At 41.2% G+C, this 23855-nt stretch overlaps 1 protein-coding gene across 1 annotated transcript; it reads right to left on the bottom strand.

The window, feature by feature from the left end:
- Nucleotides 1-2688: 2688 nt before the first annotated feature.
- On the bottom strand, nucleotides 2689-17134 carry SPNS1 (SPNS lysolipid transporter 1, lysophospholipid). The gene is made up of 13 exons (XM_060780544.2): nucleotides 17032-17134; nucleotides 14604-14841; nucleotides 14375-14440; nucleotides 14096-14232; nucleotides 13250-13401; nucleotides 11829-11895; nucleotides 11523-11665; nucleotides 9138-9278; nucleotides 7985-8174; nucleotides 7576-7641; nucleotides 6173-6271; nucleotides 5324-5495; nucleotides 2689-2967 (listed from the first exon to the last, which is right to left on the bottom strand). The coding sequence occupies exons 2-13, from the start codon at nucleotides 14818-14820 to the stop codon at nucleotides 2873-2875; spliced, it is 1545 nt and encodes a 514-aa protein (XP_060636527.1). The 5' UTR covers nucleotides 14821-14841; nucleotides 17032-17134; the 3' UTR covers nucleotides 2689-2872.
- Nucleotides 17135-23855: the final 6721 nt, after the last annotated feature.

Raw genomic sequence — 23855 nt, 5'->3', positions numbered from 1 at the left:
GGTAAAGGTTTCCCCTGACAGTAAGTCTAGCGGTGCCCAACTCTGGGGGATGGTGCTTATCTCCATTTATAAGCTGAAGACTCACCGTTGTCCATAGACACCTCCAAGGTTATGTGGCCGGCATTAGTCAGTACTGCACCACCTGACATCCGCCAGGAAGTAGCAACCAATAGTGAAAGGACCAAGGCAGTGACATCTCCAGCTCACCCCGTTTGGATATCAGCCAGCACGTCAACGACTTAAATCAAGAAATAGTTTTCTAAGATCTACAGAAACACTCGCTGGAACACCTCAGCAAGCGAGAGTCCAAAAGAGGCAGGCTCAAACCCAGAACCTCAATCAATGGCTGATACCAAATGAGAGACTCCCCCCTGGGCACACAGAAAACTGGGCGACTTGGAAGGCGCTGAACAGACTGCGCTCTGGCACCACGAGATGCAGAGCCAACCTTAAGAAATGGGGCTACAAAGTGGAATCCATGACATGCGAGTGTGGAGAAGAGCAAACTACAGACCACCTGCTTCAATGCAACCTGAGCCCTGATACATGCACAATGGAGGACCTTCTTGCGTCAACACCAGAGGCACTCCAAGTGGCCAGATACTGGTCAAAGGACATTTAATCAATTACCAAGCTTGCAAACTTTGTGTTTTGTTTGTTTGTTTTGTTAAAAAATGCAATGCAACTGTTTGGTCTGCCTCTGATACGATAAATAAATAAATGTGACTGCATGGAGCGCCATTACCTTCCCACAGAAGCGGTACCTACTGATCTACTCACATTTGCATGTTTTTGAACTGCTAGGTTGGCAGAAGCTGGGGCGAACAGCAGGCCCTCACCCCACTCCCCAGATTCAAACTGCCAACTTTTCAGTCAGCAAGTTCAGCAGCTCAGCGGTTTAACCCACTGTGCCACCGAGGGGCCCTTGGACTGAACCTAAAAACATTAATTTAATTTGCTAATTTATGGCAAACTCATCTTGTAAAAGGGGAAAAGCACAGGTTATTCTAGCCAGTGTCTTCAAACCTCAAACATATTGTAACATAAACTTTCAAGGGGCCACAGTCTAACTTCCTTAGGCGCATAAAATGACGTCTTCAATTTTCTCATCTCTGACATACAGTCATATGCTCATAGGTACAGACAAAAAATAGCCTTGGCCTTAAAAGGACACACAGTACAAAAGGCAATGGAAAACTCTCCTCTCCATTTTTATTGTCCAGAGCAGGAGTAAGGATGGGGCAGGCAGTTTCCAGCAGTACTTCCCATTGTTCATGTTAGCTAGGGCTGTTGGGAGTTGCAGTCCAGAAACATATAGGGGGCTGCATTATTCTCATCCTACGTTGACAAATGATAGTTATCATCTAGAATAGCAGCTGCCCCTGAATTCACATCCACTTCCTGTGTACCTGTCTGAATATTTGACTTTACAAAAATACAAAAACACTATCAGTTGGTTTGCAGTTGACATGATGACCTCTAGAGCAGGCCTGGGCAAACTTGGGCCCTCCAGGTGTTTTGGACTTCAACTCCCACAATTCCTAACTACCGGCTGTTAGGAATTGTGGGAGTTGAAGTCCAAAACACCTGGAGGGCCCAAGTTTGCCCAGGCCTGCTCTAGAATGTGTAATTTTATGTTAATAGTAAAAACATATTAATCTTTTTAAATATTCAAGTACTGAGTCAGTTGCAGGAAAAAGCAAAAAGAAATGTTTCTAGGAATACTACTATATAATCTGCTTTCTTTGACAGGCTAAAAATAAAAGAGATCAAGTTACATCATGTCCAGGTGGATGTAGCATAGGCAACTTCAATAGATTAGTCAAGCAATTAAATTGTGCCAGTTAATAATAGGAAAAAGCCAGATGAATACAGAGCCATTCAAAATTTCACAAAACATTGCAACTGGCTAATAATCACATCACCGGTGTCTCTTCACTCAATACCTCAGCAACACCTCAGCAACACCTCAGCAACACCTCAGCATGCGAGAGTCCAAAAGTGGCAGGCTCAAACCCAGCACCTCAACCAATGGCTGATACCAAATGAGAGACTCCCCCCTGGGAACACAGAAGACTGGGCGACTTGGAAGGCGCTGAACAGACTGTGCTCTGGCACCACGAGATGCAGAGCCAATCTTAAGAAATAGGGCCACAAAGTGGAGTCCACGACATGCGAGTGTGGAGAAGAACAAACCACTGACCACATGCTGCAATGCAACCTGAGCCCTGCCAAATGCACAATGGAGGACCTCCTTGCGGCAACACCAGAAGCACTCCAAGTGGCCAGCTACTGGTCAAAGGACATTTAATCAACTACCAAACTCACAAATTTTGTATTTTGTCTGTTTGTTTGCTTTGCTCTGTTAGAAATGTAATATAATCAACTGGTTGCCCTGACACAACAAATAAATAAATTCACTCAATAGGCAGCAATTAATTGCAGGCACAAAAAAGCCATTTTTCATCCAGCAAACAGGTGATCTCACTTCCTTGCTCCATTTCTCAAGCCAACCGATAAACATTGCTTGAGACAACAAATTTACAAAGGCGTTCAAAAACATTGAAACATGCCTGAATGGAAGGGGCCAAAATGTGAGGGGAAATGAATGAAATTGAAATAATCATGACTGGGAATTTCTCCACTTCACCCGCCCCCCCCACCTGAAAAATACAACATGACTCAGGATAAAGTTTGTGCTTTATAAAAAAAATCCCACACACAACAACAAAAAAGTTGCTATTCACAAAGACCACCCTCCTGGGTCCATTCAGAGAGTCCTTATCTCTCCATATTTGGTGGATGTGGAAGCCATGAGTCCAGTCTCCTTCTCCATCCACAACTAGAGGGGCATGGTGCAAGTCAGTGGGACTCAGATCAGGACGCTGGAGACAGGGACTTTGGTTGATCGGCCACGTTGGGGGACAACAATGCGATCCTCACGTTCTGATGACTCTTGTAACTGCCCTAGAAGGAAAAGAAGAGAAGGTGACAAACTGAATTCTACTGGAACCCAACCACATCCTTGTCAGAAATATTAAAAATTAACTAGGTATTTTTAATTACGAAAATGTGAGTCAAGTACTGAAAGGATAAAATAGATGCAATGACTCAGCAAAGGCTGCGGTTCTATATAAGGGGCTTAGTAGGCCTCTGTGTTAGTTTGCCTCAGTGGGAGAAAGGTCTCAGACTGTGAGACGATCTCACAGTGTGAGGCAGGCCTTAGTCTGTGAGAGAAGGCCTCACTGTGTGAGGTAAGCGTGGGTATGAGAAGGCCTCACGTGTGAAACTTCAGTGTGAATGTTGAATTTTATTTGTGTCATTGTTCCTGTAAATAGTTACTCTGCTGTGAATTTATGTGAAGGGTCTTTTGTTATTATTATTATTATTATTAATAATAATAATAATAATCTTTATTTATACCCCGCCACCATCTCCCCCAATGGGGACTCGGAGCGGCTTACATGGAGGCCAAGCCTGAACAACAAATTACAATACAAAATACAAATTGCAATAAAATAAACAACGTAACAATAAAGTATATGGGCGACTTGGAAGGCGCTGAACAGACTGCGCTCTGGAACGAGATGCAGAGCCAATCTTAAGAAATTGGGCTACAAAGTGGAATCCACGACATGCAAGTGTGGAGAAGAGCAAACTACAGACCACCTGCTGCAATGCAACCTGAGCCCTGCCACATGCACAATGGAGGACCTCCTTGCGGCAACACCAGAGGTACTCCAAGTGGCCAGCTACTGGTCAAAGGACATTTAATCAACTACCAAGCTTGCAAACTTTGTGTTTTGTCTGTCTGTCTGTTTGTTTGTTTTGTTAAAAATGTAATACAACTGTCTGGTTGCTCCTGACACAATAAATAAAAATAAATCAGAGCATATAAACAATATACACAAAACATAGAAACCAAACATAATGACAGAGAGCAGGCCACATGTACATAAAATGATTTAAAAACTCAGGGTGAGATAAAGGGGCAGAACTGTTTGTAAGGGAGAACTCATAGAGAGACAGAGAAATAAACAAACCTTCGTGGGGGGGGGGGGGGAGAGAACTTCTGGGGCAAGAACGTTGAGGGAGCAATAGCATAAAATGATGTGACTACTCTCCGAAAGCCCACTCACCCAACAATCTTGCACAGGTTTATAGTCTTTATTTAAAATAGTCATTATAAAAATACTTTATAGTCATTATAAAAATAGGAAGATGGATTAGTTAGTTGACAAAGAACTAAATGCCCCACTGCCCTTGTTGTTTGCCTCTCTCACTCTGTCTCTTCCTCCTATTTCATGTTTGTTAGACTGATGCTTCTCATAGACATGCCTCTGTTTATTCAAAGTATCTGGCCACATGACAAGTCTCCTCCATTTTTGTTTTCCTGTGAGCACTGAGAGACATAACATGTCTCCAGGGAAATAGATAGATAGTTAGGTCCTAATTTTCCTATATAGAAATGTAGCTCTTTCAAACTTTTAAAACTTGACTCCGCTCCTGTAATTGCTGAAGATCATTCACTCCATTGCGATGCTCAAAAAGCTTCTGGTCTTCTAAAACTGCTGCTGTTGCTACGCTTTAATTTTTTTTAAATGCTTTTTTTCCTTTTTGAAATTAACCAACACATTCAAGCATCAAAAAAGAATGCATCATACTTTGATCAAGGGAGAAGGAGGAAGAAAGGTGTTGCAATCAGACTCCTGGCTCCTTTATAATTTGCTTCTGGGAACAGGCCTGTATGAACTGTATGCTATTAAGTGCCCAAGTGTTGTGTGGATGCACAAATTTACATAAAAGGCCTGGCCTTTATTACTTATTATGCTTTTTAAAGAAGTCAGTTGCCACTCATGTAACCCAGGACTTGCTACAATATCTGCTTCTCAAGACACAACAGGAAGATGTCAGATGAACTTGAAGGTATAAGGAGATCCAAGACTCACATCACCTGAATGGTATAAAACGTTCTGAGAAACTACTGTTTTAAACACACATGTATACAAAGCAAACTCTCAATAAAAATTATTTAACAAAGAAAATTCTGAGAAAGTTTTGGTCAAAATGACAGATGTGAGGTCTTCTAGTCAAAGATGCTGCCAGAGTGTGGCATTTCATACCAGTTGTTATCCATGATCAAAACATGTTGTTGTAACACAGGTGGCTCCTCATTTCCTTGCCCAAGTAAGTTCCATTAATCCACCGTAAATGTTCACCACAAAGGCCCCATTTTGGTATTGAGGCCCACATTACACATTCCACTCCATGAAAATTGGACATTACACTCCACTCCATGAAAATGAGAGGGGGATGAGTTTACCTTGTGCAAAAAGCTCTGTACGTTTCCGGTCTGCCTGGACGAAGCAAGCTGTGGCTAGGAAGAAGCCTCCTCCGATAACTCCAACGAACGCACAGACCATAAGAGCATATTCAAGGCTTCGAAACTTTGACAGGTATGACAAGGGGCGATCACGCTGGATTCGGTCACTGATCTGGGGCACAAATTAAGCGGAAGGCCATGAAAACTGCATACAATAAGTACACAAAGAAGCAGAACCTATGGGAAAGACTCCCAAACTGGAACAACAGGTGGGTGATTTGCATTGCCTTTTGCACACATTAGAACAATGCTCTTGGGTTAACAATTACTGAATTATCTGTATTGGAACAATGCTCCTGGATGAGTGATTACTGAATGATCTGTAGGTTGAAAAAGGTGCACAATCCCATGCTTATTTGTCAATGTGATTACTTTCCAAGGATTTTTTTTGTCTAAAACCCACAGAGTAGTATTTGATTTTTTAAAAAATTTAACAAAATCAGAACACAAATTCAAAGCAACAATCAAAAGACATATTTACTATTCAATCATGAATTATTATTATTACTACTATTATATTTATACCCCGTTTTATCTCCCCAAAGAGGACTCAAAGCGGCTTGACGTAAAAACATTAGTATACAGTTTAAAATATACAAATATACAAGCATATATAATATAATTAAAATATAATTAAACACAAAAATCACAGTTAAAATCCATTAAAACATATTCAAAGTTAAAAAATAAAGAGTAGAATAAAAATTTCATCTGCATCCAAATAGAGCTGGGTGGGAGTGGAGTTTTTTATGGGATGGAATGGATGGGAAAATGAACACAAGAACTCACCAAGCCAATGAGATAAGGGCTGCCAGCATCACCGAGGAGATGGGACATCAGTATTTGAAAAGCTTCTGCTGTAGATCGGCGTGTGGGGATGACAACATACTACAAGACAGAATTCAGCCAGTTTACTTGCACCCTCTACTGGGCAGAGCACATATTCTCACACTGCTTTACAAGTTGATATATAGAGACATAAACATATCCTTCCCTTTAGTAGCTCCCCTGATCCTGCTTTTCTGTTTCTATACCCACAACCCAAACATTTTCCCACATACATGCACAGTTACAGTTACAGATCAAGTATTTTATAAAGAGCACACAAAATACTATGTGCCTGAGATTACACTAGTTAAAAGGCTATATATAGGATATGGTAGCATTGCTAGGTTGGCATAGTGTATGATAAAGTGCCACCAATAATAATAATAATAATAATAATTATTATTATTATTATTATTATTATTATACATCACACAGTCCTAGACTCTTGGGAAGTGTTTGACTTGTGATTTTGTGATATGAAATCCAGTATAGAGATCTCCTTTGCTGTGACATACTGTGTTTTTGTGTCAGTAAAATAAATAAATAAATAAATAAATAATAAGCAACTGGAAAAGCTTATACAATATGAGGATTTAAATACAGAGCTGCAGAGACTCTGGCACAAGCCAGTCAAGGTCGTCCCAGTGGTGAACGGTACACTGGGTGCAGTGCCTAAAGACCTTGGCCTGTACTTAAAAACAATCAGCACTGACAAAATTACCATCTGTCAGCTGCAAAAGGCGACCCTGCTCACAACTGCATGCATTATTCGCCGATACATCACACAGTCCTAGACACATGTGATCAAATACAAAAGCCAGCAGAGTGATCTTGTTTGCTGTGTACTAATATTGTTGTGTATCAAATAATAATAACAACAACTTTATTTCTGACCCGCCATCTCTCCCCAAAGGAACTCAGGGTGACTTTCACAGCAAAAGGCAAACATTCAGTGCCATATACCTAATCATCAAAACACAACACTCTAGAATAATAACAAATAAATAGTAAATTAAAAACATGAATAAAATAGACCCCACAGGGAAGATGGACAATCATGATGCACTGGTGCAATATTTTGCCAACATACCCATTCCAGTAGAGTAAGAACTCGGTGCAGAATTGGTTGACCTTTGGCAGGTCTCTTCAACCTTCACACGCTCAGCTGTTTTGAGACTCCCAACTCTCAGAACTGCTGACCATTGAATAAGCTAGCTAAGGCTTCTGGGAGTTGGGGGTCCAAAGGTCGAAGAGGCATGGCTTATGGTACAGCAGGCTTACATCACAATTTGCAGATGTAAGAAGTAATACAACAAATCATTGCACACTACTACAGATTGTTTCCCCTTCCCCACAATTCTCACCAGGAGGATGTCCGCTACTATGGCCCAGTTCAGGGAAAGGAGAGTTTCACCAATGAAAATAAATACCTTCAAGAGAGAAAATGAAGAGGACAGCTTAACATTTTAAAATATCTATGTTTTTCAGTAAAATATCCCAAAGTCCTTTGCTTCTATATGGTATAGAATGAACTCAACGGAACAGAAATGGCTCTCCTCACTTTATTCATCCAGCTCAGGCTAAGAGTGTATGGCTGGACCAAGGTTACTCAGTGACTTTTATAACTTGATAGGAATTCTCATCCGCTCCTGTGCGCTCAGTTCCACTTGCTTAATTATGGCACCCCAATGATCCTGAATATACCAAAGGCTTGGCTGCACATAATGACTGCAGCAAATCTGTAGTGAAAGTTGGTAAGAAAAGCAAACTCACGTAAGTAGCGACGATGCTGTGCTGAGCACACACAACCGCCAGGAACAGGAAGGGGGCAGAGCCAAGCAGTCCAGTGGCGCACACCAGAGGATCCGCACGGGGGTTGGTGCGCTGCCAGCGGCGGGAAATCTCCACCCCCAAAGTAACACCCAGAACACCAGTCACACACGTGATGATGCCGAAGGTGAAGCTGCAGATAAAGTTAGAAGCGACACTTATATGATGACACTTATATGATTAACATATAAATTACAAGACACATAAACATATCAATATATATAGGAGGGAAAGACTTCATATACAGGTCTGGCAACATACTTCTGTTTGTAAATATTAAAACAAACAGAAGTAAATAATTTGCTGGATATGAAGTGAAAGAAAAAATGTTAAATTTATAGAAAAACTGACAAAAGCTAGAAATTCACTTTTAAAACTAATTTATGCATCTGTCAGGAGTTCGAGAGTTCTAGAAAGAGATACATGCTTGTTAAGTAATTGTGGTCTAAGTATGTCTAAGTTTATGTACTTATAAAAGTATTGTTGCTTTTCTTTGTGTGTGTTTTTACCATCAATTTTTTAAATTAAAAATATGGGGGGGGGGGCAGAATTACAGAACACATACCCCTTGACATTAAGTCTAGTCGTGTCCAACTCTGGGAGTGGGGAGGTGCTCATATCAATTTCTCAACCGAAGAGCCAGCATTGTCCGTAGACACCTCTAAAGTCATGTGGCCAGCATGACTGAATGGAGTGCCGTTACCTTCCTGCTGGAGTGGTACCTATTGATCTACACACATTTGCATGTTTTTGAACTGCTAAGTTGAAAGAAGCTGGCTCTAGCAGCAGGAGCTCACCCCACTCCCTGGGTTCGAACTGCTCAACAGTTTAACCCACTGCGCCACCGGGGACTCCACATACAGACAGTTCACAGATAAGGCAGTGAAATAAAAAGATGGTGGAAGACCCGACACCATTAATAAATATGTGGCAAGTTTCACATATTTCCCACTTTATAGGCCAGCTGTTTAGTTTCCATGACACAAATGTTCAGTGACAAAAAAATAGTTATTGGAAATTCCACTATTCCCCCAGATGCCAAGTGAGATCAGAGGTGGAAGTCTTGACTGAAGGCCATTCCCTGCTGCTAACCCACCTGTCAGAGTCGGCGGAGCAAGACTGGTGGCTTCCATTGGCCAGGCATGAGCGGAACAGGAACGCTGGGGCCCAGAGAGCCAGGGACCCAGTTACAAAGGCCACTGCTGTGAAACCTAGTGATGACAGCACAAAACTGCGACTGCCAATTAAAAGAGGGATAGCAAACAAAAAGAAGAATAAAGACAATGTGAGAATATGTTGTAGCCATTAGGGCTTTGAGAAGACAGGAATCCTCTACAGATTCAAAGCAAAGATAATACCACTAAGGAAGAATACAGATACCAGCAGCACCTACTGCTCTCGACAGAACTGACATATTCAGAGCTTGGAAAAACTACTTCTTGCTTGGGAAATTCTAGGAATTGTACTACCATTTCTTCCCAAAAATAAGACCAGCTCTTATGTTAACTTGTACTTCAAAAGACACATTAGATCTTATTTTCAGATGTCTTATTTTTTTCATGTACAGCAATCTACATTCATTCATTTAAATCTACAATTAAATCAACTGTTAATTGAAGATCTATGAGATGGGAGTGGCCACAAAAATGATGAGTTAAGAAAACATTTATTTCATACAAGTGCATTAAGTACATCAGTTTCAACACATGACGTATTGAATTATGAAGATTCATAATAGACACAACCACGTCCATTCATTATCAAGTGTGAACATTATTCATGAGTTGTGTCTAAACTCCGACTGCACATTCAGCAATACATCTTGAGTTCATCTATTTACACATGCTTTTATTTACCTCTCATCTAAAGGCCTTTGCCTGGGTATATACAAATATTTAATTATAATTTATATTACAATATAATTTAAGTATCAATGTCAACAATATTATTTAATTATATATTAATACTATTTTATAATTCAATACTCCCATAGTGTGTTGCAATAGATGTACTACTGACTGACAATCTTATCATGTTAAGGCTTCTTTTCCAGTTGAGTCTTATTTTCAGGAATATGGAGTACAAAATAAACTCTACCACGTTCTGCTTTACAGAGAGCATTTATAGCTGGGACACTCACGAATTCCAGACATAAAATATAGAAGGGCAAAACTGTGTTTACATAACAATATTTATCCGCTGCTGCAAAAATAACCAAGACATGACTGAGTTGCTTTTTGTCCCATGACAGAATATCCAGGCCAAGGGTACCCAACCTGCAGGACCAGTGCAGGTAGAAAAGAATGCAAGACATTCCCAAACAAAAGGATAGCAACTCTTTATCTGGTACTGTACACCTCTCCACACTGCAATGCTCTCTGGTCTCAAGTTGAAGTCAACCGCAAACTACATGCTCTGCACTATGAATAATAATTTTATTTTAATTTTTTAATTTATTATTCAAACTTATATGCCGCCACTCCCCTGGGGCTCGGAGCAGCTTACAAGAACAGGCTAAAATCTAACACAATTTAAAAACAATTTAAAACAATTTAAAAATAGCAAAAAGATCAATAATAATAAAACTTTATTTATTACCCCGCCACCATCTCCCCAATGGCGACTCAGAGCGGCTTACATGAGGCCAAGCCCAAATAACAATTACAATAAAGAAAAACCAAAAACACAAACCAAAAATGCGAACAATAAACAATAACATCATAATTACATAAAACATATGACTACATAACAATATAAAAAATAAAAAATATGCACAGGCACAATAATAATGGATGGGCTACATGTAGTGATTAAAAGGACAAACAGATTAAAACTAATTAAAAACTCGGGCGAGATAAAAGAGGGAAGCAGGTAATTTACGGAGGAGGCCTCATTTTAACAGGAGTTGTGGAATCAAGCTTTCCCATGAGGGGGGACATATACTCCAATGACAGAACTTTGAGGCAGAGCAATCATGTGGGATTATATACCTACTCATCAAAGGCACAGTGGAAGAGCCAGGTTTTGCTAGGAATTGTTTGGGGAAGAATCTTAGATGAAACAAACACACACAGAGAGAATGATGAAGGGATACTGCTTGTCTCAGAAAGGATACTAGTAACGGCATGTTCGCCAAGAACACTGCTCATAATGATTCCAGTGCTAAGTCATTTTTAGAATGTTCTGCGCTGAGGAACAGTTTCTATACTGATCCATTGCCTTCGCTGTATTGCAGAGGATTTGGGATGGGGTGGAATGAAGTATGGTTGACTCAACAGTTTTTTAAAAGACTTGAGCCTTCTCTGGCAAAGAGTGTTGGCAAATAATAAATACAAGTAACAATAACTAAATACAATTCCCAGGATTCCATAGCACTGAGCCTTGCCAGTTAAAGCGGTGTCAAACTGCATTAATCCTACAATGCAGATGTACCCCTGTTCTACCCAGTGGCAGCAAATGGAACTTTTCCTACATTACTTACTTGCGGCTCAAGGCCCTCAGGTCGGCTACCCATGAAGTATACTGCAGGGGGGCATCTGAGTGTGTCTCCACAGCACCCCGAGGGGGTTCACGTACCACAAATAGCAGTAACACCAAAGCCACCAAGCCCAAACCTGGAGTTACCTGCAGAAGAGAAGAGATCTCACTCTGAGGAACCACAGAGACAGAAAAATAAAACCTGCATGGTTGACTGTAATGGAGTCAGTGAATTGCTCAGAAAGGTTAGGGAAAATAGAAGCATAACAAACAAGAACAATGAATGCAACCATAGTTTCACCCTACTTACTCTCAGGGCCCAATGCCAGTCACCAGCCAGGTCTTTCACCTTTGACCCCACAATGTAGCCTAATCCACTATAAGAGAAAAGATGGAAAATAGTCAGACGGGCTTGTAAGGCAGACTTACTAAAACTGATTAATACTTGCTAAGGTTTAGTGACTGAAATAAATTATTTTGCAGATTATAATAGACCAGAGCTTGGAAACACTATTTTTGGGCATGCATTCTTGACTGGGTGAAAATTAAGTATTTTCAAGAACAATCCTCTATGAAGCACATAGCAATAGTTCAGTCTGGATATTACCAGGAGATATATTAATGGGTTCAAATATTTCCTATACAGGCATATCAATGGTATTTTGCACAAAATGCTCCTGATTACTGCCTCCACTTGCACAAAATGCTCCTGGTACTGCCTCCACTTGCACAAAATGCTCCTGGTACTGTCTCCACTTGCACTACTAGTGGGTAACACGTTCTGAATGACCCACAAGCTCAGATGATCTGTGGTAGTGGCACAAAGCCATCCAATGTAATTTAAATCCTGCTGTTCAGACCAACAGTTGGACATGATTTTATCTTGGCGATTTGGCTTATTTGTAATTTTAATTGATATGTATTTTAACTCGTTATATGATGTTTTTAGATTGTACTATTAGCATTGAATCCTTGCTGTAAGCCGGTCTGAGTCCCTCTACGGAGGCTAAGAAGATTGTGATATAAAAGTTTTAAATAAATAAATAAAATAAACAGGTTTCTCCATCCATATTCTTGTCTGTTTTGAATTTCAAGCTTATTTGCCCTCGACTACCCTGAAATGCTTATAAAGAACTCCACAGCCTCCCTTGAATTAGCAGGGAAATGACAGTATAGGTAAGCCATTTTTATATTATGATACTGGGGTCAATACCAATTTAAACTTTACTGCAGTACATTATTGTAGAGAGCAAAAGTCTTCCTACACTAGGCTTTGAAAGCAACTGGTTATGAAGCTTTGGAGCCACTGAAACCTGCTGCCCTTTAACCCAGAAATCATAAAATTACTTTTTGAATTACACGACCTAGAACCTACAAGCTCAGCAAACAATTCCAGGAATCATAGCCCAAAATACAACTTTTCCAAGCTCTGCTTATCCCAGCCATGCAATTCAGAAGGATACAGTGTTTGAAAGAATTGAAATCCATGAGACAGCTAAAAAGGTTAATGCATTTGCATTCTCTCTGTCTTTTCTGCAGTGCAAGTCATCCACCAGAACAAGCAAGGCTATTAGTATTCCCAAAATAGGTCTGAAACCTATGCTGGAAAAGACCCAAATATTCAATGTCTTGGCAGGACACTGAAAACAAGCACCTCCAGTCAAAATTCACCAGTCATAAAGCACAGTTTGCCCCATTCCTCCCTTACAAGACAGAGTAGAAGATGTTCACCTGCCCACAGGTATGGCAAAGTAGAAGATGCTGAGCATGCGGGATCGCCGTTCACCCACAAACAGGTCAGCGATAATGGTGGGGGCAATAGTTGAGTAGCTAGCTTCTCCCACTCCCACTAGGCCTCGTGTCAGCAGCAAAAGCCAGAACCACTAAACAGTGGAGAAAACAGACAAACAACAGAGCAGCATGAGATACATATTTGTTCCAAGATTTAAAATCCCCTTAAAGAATCTTGAGAATGGCAGTCTGTGAATTATTTATGAAGTTCTCTCAAACTCTTCTCTGAATTACTATTCCTATGACTCTTTAAGTAGAGTTGAGTGCTACAAAAATAAACATCATAAACATCTACTGTTCCAGTTCAGGTGACAAGTGCCTCCTTCAGAAAATCAAACAGAAAAGCTTTGAGAAAGTTTCTTATCAGCAAGTCACTTTTTAACTTGGCTCAACTAAGTATTACAAGGAGAAGCAGGTAAGAAGTAAAATTATTGTTACTACTACTACTAATAATAATAATAATAATCAGCTACTGTCCTCACCTTTTTGCCTTGTATTTTTACTCATGTTCTATTTTGAAATGGTCATATGACTGATCAAATAAATAAATATTATTATTATTATTATTACTACTACTACTACTACTACTACTACTATAACAACAATGGAAATTTGGGAATGGTTCTGCCAAGGAGGAGATGTCAGGGGACAAACAGGAGTATGTACTACCTCAGAAAGCATTCCTGTGGGCTTATTCTGTAAATCAAATTCTCCCTATATCTATGTAAGAACTAGTACACAAAAGCTTCTGAATTAGGCAAACCTTTACCCATCACACAAGAATACCTGACTAGGGATGAAGCTGCTTGCCAAAGTCACACACGACCAGAAGAAGATCCCGACACACATCAGATATTTGCGATTATAGCGATCACCCAGATAGCCGAAGATTGGTGCCAACACCATGTAGCTGCTAATAAAAACTATCAGGAAAGGAAAAAAAAAACATTTAAAACAACTTGTGATGCCAAATGCTACAAAAGTATCGATCAACACTATAATTATAAAGTGTGGGGGAGAGGGAGTAAAGAAAAGAGGAATAAACCCCAACGCCTGGCTCCTCACCTGTCTGCAGAAGTCCGGATTTGCTGTCATCAATATTAAAAAAATCCTCAATGTCAGGAAGAACACCTAGTAAAAGAGAGATTGCAGAACTAATTATGGCCATGTTAAGTGTAGGAATGACAAGGGATGGGGGAGAACTGGCTTTAGAAGTTATTCCCCCATTCATCTCAATCAACTGAGAAGAGAAATCCAAAGCCAGTAACCATTCTGAGCATCTCTGAATTCTTACCTGCCACAGTGAAGCGGTCCATGTAATTCAGCAGGTTGATATAGAAGAGGGCGCCCACAATAAAGCCGGCATGCACAGAGGAGATACCCGTGAGGGCCTCTACCTCTACGTCCCCTTCTTGTCCTGATTGAAGCCCCTCTTTTTCTTCATCCTCTGTATCATCCGCTTGGGTCAGGATTGGGGCTGTATCAGCATAAGGTTGCCGCTGGGATGCCATGGCTGGGGACAAATATAGTCACTGGAAGGAATATAAACAAAAGTAGAGTGGCCATTACCAGCCAAAGCCAAGGAAACCAACAGCTTTTCCCTTAAAGCAATGATTCCAAAGCTGTAGTCCAGTTGTTCTCAACCGGTGGGTCCCCAGATGTTTTGGCCTTCAACTCCCAGAAAGCCTAACAGTTGGTAAAATGTATTGTTGAAGGCTTTCATGACTGGAATCACTGGGTTGTTGTAGGTTTTTCAGGCTATATGGCCATGTTCTAGAAGCATTCTCTCCTGATGTTTTGCCTGTATTTGTGGCAAGCATCCTCAGAAATTGTGAGGTCTCACAACCTCTGAGAATGCTTGCCATAGATGCAGGTGAAACGTCAGGAGAGAATGCTTCTAGAACATGGCCATATAGCCTGAAAAACCTACAACAACTCAGCTGGTAAACTGGCTGGGATTTCTGGGAGTTGTAGGACAAAACACATCCCACACACAGGTTGAGAACCACTGGACTAGTCCTCTAGGTGTTTCTGGGAGCTGAAGTTCAAAACAAATGGAAGACCAGAGTTTGGGAAACAATGTCTTAAAAGTGTCAGGGGTGTTTTGAATGCAATATTCCTGCTTCTTGGCAGGGGGTTGGACTGGATGGCCCATGAGGTCTCTTCCAACTCTTTGATTCTATGATTCTATGAAATAAAGTTTATTATTATTTATTATTATTATTATTATTAACCCGGCCCTTGCTCAGAGTCAACCTAAGTCTGAAACAACTTGAAAGCATGCAACAACAACCACGATCCTATCTCATCAGCCAAAAGCAGGCCCACACTTCCCATTGAAATATTAATATGTTTATATTTGTTAAAATTATTCTTGTTTTAATTGTTGTATTTATTTATTTATTTACTTACTTACTTTATTTGTATACCGCTGTTCTCAGCGGTTAACAACAAGAACAGCAATGCTACAACAACACGGTATATAAAAAACAATTAACATCATAAACACATTAACAGTTAAGAACAATAACCATCCACTGACGTCTCATAACTAAAAACATGATCCAGATTCGCCATCCATTGTTCCGTTCCTATGTTCATTACACTCATTGCACTGTCTATTAAACGCCTGTTCAAATAACCAGGTTTTCAACTTTTTCCAGAATACCATTAATGATGGAGCCGATCTAATGTCCGTGGGAAGGGCGTTCCACAGCAGAGGGGCCACCACTGAGAAGGCCCTATCTCTCGTCCCCACCAGCCATGCTTGTGAAGCAGGCGGGATCGAGAGCAGGGCCTCCCCGGATGATCTCAAAGCCCTAGTGGGTTTATAGGCAGAGATGCGATCAGATAGGTAAGTTGGGCCGGAACCGTTTAGGGCTTTAAAGGCCAACGCCAGCACTTTGAATTGAGCCCGGTAGCAAATTGGTAGCCAGTGGAGCTGGCGCAACAGGGGGGTTGTATGCTCCCTGCGCTCTGCTCCTGTTAGAATCATGGCTGCCGATCGTTGGACCAATTGGAGCTTCCGAGCCGTCTTCAAAGGCAACCCCACGTAGAGCGCGTTGCAGTAGTCTAATCGGGATGTAACCAGAGCGTGGACTACCATGGCCAAGTCAGACTTCCCAAGGTACGGGCGCAGCTGGCGCACAAGCTTTAACTGTGCAAATGCTCCCCTAGTCACAGCTGAAACCTGGGGCTCCAGGCTCAGTGATGATTCCAAAAACAATGTTGTTGGGTTTTTTTGCACTACAAATAAAGTATGTGCTGTGTGCATAGGAATTAATTCAATTTTTGTTTCCAAATTATAATCCGGCCCTCCAACAGTTTGAGGGACTGTGACCCTCTGTTTAAAAAGTTTGAGGACCCCTGATCTAGACACTAGGCTCCTATTTAAGCAGGCCAAAATCCCATTGGATTTTTTAGCTGCCACATGACATGTTTGGCTCATGTTTAACTTGTTGTCCATTAAGCAGAAGAAAGCCAAGTGTGCCTTGTGGGAGCCAAACAAAGGAGCCATTTCTCCAGGCTGCCAAGAAGGCACCAGGCAGAAAGTGGAGACAAAGAGGCCCCATTCACCACAGCCATCTCTTCAGCCACAACCAAGGCTGGCCTCATCTTAAGTCCCTAAATAACCCCAAAAGGACTCCACCCCACCTTTCCATTCCCAGTTCCCTTATCTCCCTCTCACGACACACAACAGCCACCTTTCCCCACAAACATACCCCGCCGGCAGGCTCTTCCTCGCCCTCTTCTTTGCAGAGCAGCTGGGGAGAGTCACGTGATCTGCTTCCCCTGACATACACACACCCTGTCACGTGATTCCACTTCGCCCTCATCCGCCGCTCGCTGGGCGGCGTTGGGTGTCATAGCGACCGCCTTAATCCACCAATGGGAGCGACGGTCTCATTTCACGGCGTCCGGGACGACCAATGGTATCTTGGCTTTTATGAAAAAGAAGGCCTTGCGAGCTTTCTCAAAACACAGGCTTGCTGTGAGTTTTTCGGGCTGTATGGCCCTGCTCCAGAAGCACTCTCTCCTGACGTTTCGCTTACATCTATGGCAGGTATCCTCAGAGGCTGTGAGGTCTGTTGGAAAGTAGTTTCTTGCTTCTCCCAATCAATCCCCTTCAAAGGACGTTCTGCCTTGGTTTTGAGGAGGCCACGTTTCTTCAAACAGTTGTCATGGTTACCCTTTATCTGTCAGTGAGATGTCACAGCAACAAACATACCTGGCCTTCATTCACTGTCACCACGGCAACTTTCCCTCCCTCTTCTTTCTTTCTTCCCTTCTTTTCTCTCCCCTTCTTTCTCTTTCTGTCTTTCCTTTCCCTCACACCTTTCCCCCTTCTGGTTGATTCTGTGCCATCACCGCCCAAACAGGGAGCACTGAGATGGTTGAACAGAAGCTCTCCGAAGCTCTGGGTGTTCTTACTGCCTATTACAGGGAAAACCATCTGATCCCTAATCCATCTAAAACACTGACATGTGCTTTTCACCTTGAGAACAGACAAGTTGAGGGAACGTGGTTATTGAAAAAGGGAATTTTCAGAGATGTTGCCAATGCCTATATGTCATTTTTATTTATTTATCGTGTCATCCGCAACCAGAACATTGTATTACATTTCTAACAGAACAAAACAAACAAACAGATTTTATGCATGCCCAGTGTGGAACGCATCTCACCACGCTAAAACAGGGGATGTGGCTCTTAATGAGACCTGCCGCATTATCACGGGGTGTCTGCGCCCTACACCACTGTAGAAACTACACTGTCTAGCCGGTATTGCACCACCTGACATCCGCCGAGAAGTAGCAGCCAATAGTGAAAGGACCAAGGCAGTGACATCTCTAGCTCATCCCTTGTTTGGGTATCAGCCAGCACATCAACAACTTAAATCAAGAAATAGTTTTCTAAGATCTACAGAGACACTCGCTGGAACACCCCAGCAAGCGAGAGTACAAAAGTGGCAGGCTCAAACCCAGAACCTCAATCAATGTCTGATACCAAATGAGAGACTCCCCCCTGGGCACACAGAAAACTGCGGGACTTGGAAGGTGCTGAACAGACTGCATTCTGGCACCACGAGATGCAAAGCCAACCTTAAGAAATGGGGCTGCAAAATGGAGTCCATGACATCTGACTGTGGAGAAGAGCAAACCGCAGACCATCTATTACAATGCAACCGGAGCCCTGCCACATGCACAATGGAGGACCTTCTTATAGCAACACCAGAGGCACTCCAAGTGGCCAGCTATTGGTCAAAGGACATTTCCATATATCCATATATAATGGCAAGTTTTAAAACTTTGTGCTTTTTAAAATACATTACAGCTGAACCCTTGGTTCGCTACTGATACGATAAGTAAAAATAAATACCTTTCCCCTTTCTTTTCTTTCCTCTTCCTTCCTTTCCACATTTGTAATTATTATTATTATTATTATTATTATTTATACCCATTTTTCCCTCCAAAAGGGACCACTCAAAGCAGCTTACAGTAAACTGATACAATACAATTTAAAACATTAAAATAGAATTAAATTTATATGATAATATATGGATACAGACTTGAAATATAGTAGCAATAGGATGTAAATCAAAACTCATGATTGAAAAAAGTTTGGGTAGGCCTGCCAGAAGAGGTGAGTCTTCAATTTGGGTCTTTCGACAATTCATTTAGCAGGTTGTTCCATAGTCTTGGGGCGGCCGATGAAAAGGTCCTCTGGGTGACGATTCTGTATGTAACCTGGACCCAAACCATGTAAGGATTTAGAAATCAAAACCAACACTTTGTTTGGAAACTAACTGGTGGCCAGTAGAGTGACTTTAATATAGGTGCAATATTGTCACTCCTAGATGTTTTTGTAACCCACCTGGCTGCCATGATTTGAAATAATTGGAGTTTCCGAACTTAGTACAAAGACAGCCCAATGTAAAATACGTTACAGAAGTCCTACCTTGAGGTTACTAGAGTGTTCATTACCATCTTTAGATCCTGAAATTCTAGGAAAGGACATAACAGCCAAAGCTGGTAGTAACCACTCCTAACCATCACATCTACGTGGGCTGACATTTGGAGAGACGAATCTAGGAGTAAGCTGCAAACACAGAGTTTCAAGGGGAGTGTAACCCCTTCCATAAATGGTTGACAAACCTCCAGTCTCTGAATAGCAAGCATTTCTGTCTTATTTGGATTCAGTTTTAATTTGTTGTTCCTCATCCAGCCCATTACCTATTCCAAGCATTCATTCGGAGGAGACATGGTATCTTTAGCTGAGGCTGTGTCTGAAGGCATGGAGAAATATACTTGGGTGTCATCAGTATACTGATAACACACCACCTCATGTCTCCAGATGATCTCTCCCAGTGGTTTCGTATAAATGTTAAAAAGCACAATATACATATTCATCAGAAAAAAAGACTACAGCTAGCAAGAAATTAACATAAAATTAGGTGTGAATATTCCTATGTCAATGAAGATTCTCACCTAAATTATCTATTTTTAATCTAATCCAGACCTGTCACTTAGACAAAGGAATTCAAGTCTTATCTCAGCAGCTGGTTTTGACAGTCTGAAGGAACAGTTTGCCTCTCTCTGCATTCTCTAAAGTTCCTTCTCTTTTCCTCTAAAATATTCCCAAGAAGGACCACAAAGGATCATCCAGTCCAGTCCCTTTTCTACCAAGCAGGAATGCACTAAAAACTTTTTAATCAGACAGGCTTTTAAAGATGAAAGTGTTTAAGATCTAGTCAGGGGGGTGCTGTGGTTTTTAATTTTAAATATGTTTTGATGGACTTTAACTATGAATGTTTTAGTGCTCTTTGTTTAATTCTGTTTTAATGTTTATATATTTGTATATTTTAAATTGTATACTAATGTTTTTATGTCAAGTTGCTTTGAGTGCCCTTTGGGGACATAAAGTGGAGTATAGATATAATAATAACAACAACAGCAACAACGCAAAACTATAATGGAATCATGGGATCTGAAGGATGGCGAGGCACCAAAACTCTTTGGTAAAGAAGTCTAAATACCTTGTAAAACTACAACTCTCATGATCCCATAGTATTGAGCCACATCAGTTAAAGTGTTGTCATACTTCATTAATTCTACAGCATAGATACATCTTGAATTAGGCTACTGACGTTAATGCAGACTTCAGCACATTCCTTTCCCCTTGCTGTCTGTCGAAAAGGGAGGGGACTTAAGTGAGAATTAACAACGAAATAGAAGATTTTTGGGTTTAAAGGAAATAGGATCTTCAACTTTACTTCCCACTTGGCAGCTTTTCAGACCATAACTGTTTGCCTCTTCTCAATTTTATTAAGGCATTACTTATAGTAATTTAATCAGTTAGAAAAATATTCTGCAGAACCCCCTTAAATTTTTTTAAAAAAATATTGCAAACTTATGTTTGTAAGAATTGTAAGTTGTTAAGGTTGTACACATCTTGGGGAAGACACTTATTCTGTAGGAAATATTATCTGTCTTGCCTGAGCATTGCAAAAACAAGGAAACTGCCAACCGCATAATAAGACTATAATAGGCGGCTGTTAAGATGCTCCTCCAGAATAAGCATGACTTGTTTCAAGTTATACAACTCTTTAACAGCAGATGACACATAGTTTTCAGTAGCCACAAAGCCTTCCATTTCCTAGCTTTGTACAGCTATTTTGAATTGGTTAGGTTTCTAATTTCTGCAAAATGTGATATTTCCCCCCAAGTCTGCAGCCATTGCTATATCAGAGTAGTGTATGGTTACTGTTCTCTTAGTATTTACAATGTTACTCTTTACTGGCGCAAACCAGATGGTGTGGCAAATTTTAGAATAAAATCCCCATAGGCAGAAGAGCATCCAGAAAATGCAGGCAGTTCAGTTGAGCCATGTAAACAGACAGGTTTTAGCCGTATCCAATCTAAGTCAAGGGTGGATATTAGATAACCTTCAGATAATGTGGGACTGGAACTCCCATCAGTGTCAGTGGTGAATACTGGCCAAGAACATCTAGACAAGTTGCTTACCTTTGGGCAAATGTTGCATATTCATTTGGGTGTAATCCTATATCAGTCCTAACAATAGAGCCTAGTCCCTAGCCGATCCATTCAATTGTTATGCAGCCTTGCACTTTATCCCATGCCCTCGTCCCATGGTTACAGCTTTGCACTTATACCATCCCCTGTCCGATTGATTGTTCACAGCCTGGCCATGTTTACACATTTACAGTAGCTTACTGCCATTGGTTGATGAGCGCTGTTTTAATTTAAGTTGTTTTATATGCTTATATATTTTATTCATCTGTATTTTTTAATTGTGATCTATTTTATGTTCTGTTTTTGGCACTTTGTGCTGTGTGTTAGCCGCCCCAAGTCTCTTCGGGGAGATGGTGGCAGGATACAAGAATAAAGTTATTTATTATTAGAGCCAATGAAGTGGTCTGAATGTTGGACTAGAAAACCAGTGTTCAAATCCCTGCTTGGCTATGGAAACTCACTAGATGCCCTTGAACAAACCCTATACAATGTGTCTACATTTTAAAATTAATGCAGTTTTACACCAGTTTAATTCCCGTGACTCAAAGCTATGGAATCTTGGGGTTTGTAATTTAATAAAGCTCACTCTTTGGATGATAAGGGTAACCTTCCAAATCTACAACTCCCATGATTCTATAGCATAGCATTGAGACATGGCAGCTAAAGTGGTGTCAAATTGCATTGTAGATGCACCCACAGTGTCATCCACAGAGGAAGACAATGGTAATTCCTCTCTGAACAAATCTTACAGAGGACCCTTCCACACAGCCCTATATCCCAGAATATCAAGGCAGAAAATCCCACATTATCTGAGCATAGACTCAGATAACCCAGTTCAAAGCAGATATTGTGGGATTGTCTAGCTTGATATTCTGGGATATAGGGCTGCATGGAAGAGTCCTAAGAAATCCCTGTGTTAAGGTCACCATAAACCAATAAAGACTCAAAGGCACATAACCACAAAGTTCTTAAAAAAGATTATTTCTTGAGAGACCTTATTATCCAACAACAGTAGTTGTTGTTTCTTTCACAAGCGATCCCTCATTTGAAAATAACAACAGAATAAAATATTCTCTTACAGTTGTGGCTCAGGAAATGAACTAGGTCTCTGTTAGAAATTTGCTGGGTACCATTAGGCAAGTTCTACCTCAATCTAAAATGGCAACAATAAGAAGCTGCCTCTGTATAAATCTGGCCAAGAAAATCAAATGAAAGGCTTGCCATATGATGGAGCCGCCTTGAAGGCAAATAACAATCAAGAGGACAATAAGTTGAGCTTTATGGTTCTAAAATGCTTCATATATTTTTTTAAAAAACACTCTCCATCTGCTCAAAGACAAGGTAGTTCCTGCCCACAAGGCAAGAATACAATACAATGAAAAAAATACATAATGGAACAGGAAAACAAAAAATCAAGTACTCTTTGTCTGCTGGATGGTATTAAGTTGGCTTCCCCCTTGCCCAGATGTTTCCTGGACATAGCTTTCCAAAAACCCAGTGAGTTCTTATAGGGCCCATTGGCTTTCTAGCCTGAGGTGAGTCATCACAGGTCCAAAGTCCTTTGCTCTTTAAACATGACAAATAGTCCAGAGACACTTTAAAGTGTAACCAATTTATTATGCCATACATCCATGTTCAACATCTACACAAATGACCAGCCACTGCCAGAAGGGACAGAGAGTTTCATCTATGCTGACGATCGTGCCATTACTGCTCAAGCAGGGAGCTTTGAGATGGTAGAACAGAAGCTCTCCGAAGCTCTAGGTGCTCTTACTGCCTATTACAGGGAAAACCATCTGATCCCTAATCCATCTAAAACACAGACATGCGCCTTTCACCTTAAGAACAGACAAGCATCCCGAGCTCTGAGGATTACCTGGGAAGGAATCCCACTGGAGCATTGCAGCGCACCCAAATACCTGGGAGTCACTTTGGACCGTGCTCTGACCTACAAGAAGCACTGCCTGAACATCAAACAAAAAGTGGGCGCTAGAAACAACATCATACGAAAGCTGACTGGCACAACCTGGGGATCACAACCAGACACAGTGAAGACATCTGCCCTTGCGCTATGCTACTCTGCTGCTGAGTATGCATGCCCAGTGTGGAACACATCTCATCACACTAAAACAGTGGATGTGGCTCTTAATGAGACATGCCGCATTATCACGGGGTGTCTGCGACCCACACCACTGGAGAAATTACACTGCTTAGCCGGTATTGCACCACCTGACATCCGCCGGGAAGTAGCAGCCAATAGTGAAAGGACCAAGGCAGAGACATCTCCAGCTCATCCCCTGTTTGGGTATCAGCCAGCACGTCAACGACTTAAATCAAGACATAGTTTTCTTAGAACTACAGAGACACTCGCTGGAACACCCCAGCAAGCGAGAGTCCAAAAGTGGCAGGCCCAAACCCAGCACCTCAATTCATGGGTGATACCAGATGAGAGACTCCCCCCTGGGCACTCAGAAGACTGGGCGACTTGGAAGGCGCTGAACAGATTGCGCTCTGGC

Source organism: Anolis sagrei, chromosome 6 (genome assembly GCF_037176765.1).
Source record: "Anolis sagrei isolate rAnoSag1 chromosome 6, rAnoSag1.mat, whole genome shotgun sequence".
Classification (NCBI taxonomy): Eukaryota; Metazoa; Chordata; class Lepidosauria; order Squamata; family Dactyloidae; genus Anolis; species Anolis sagrei.
Note: the sequence above shows the minus strand (reverse complement) of the source record. Positions and strands in the feature narration are given on the sequence as shown.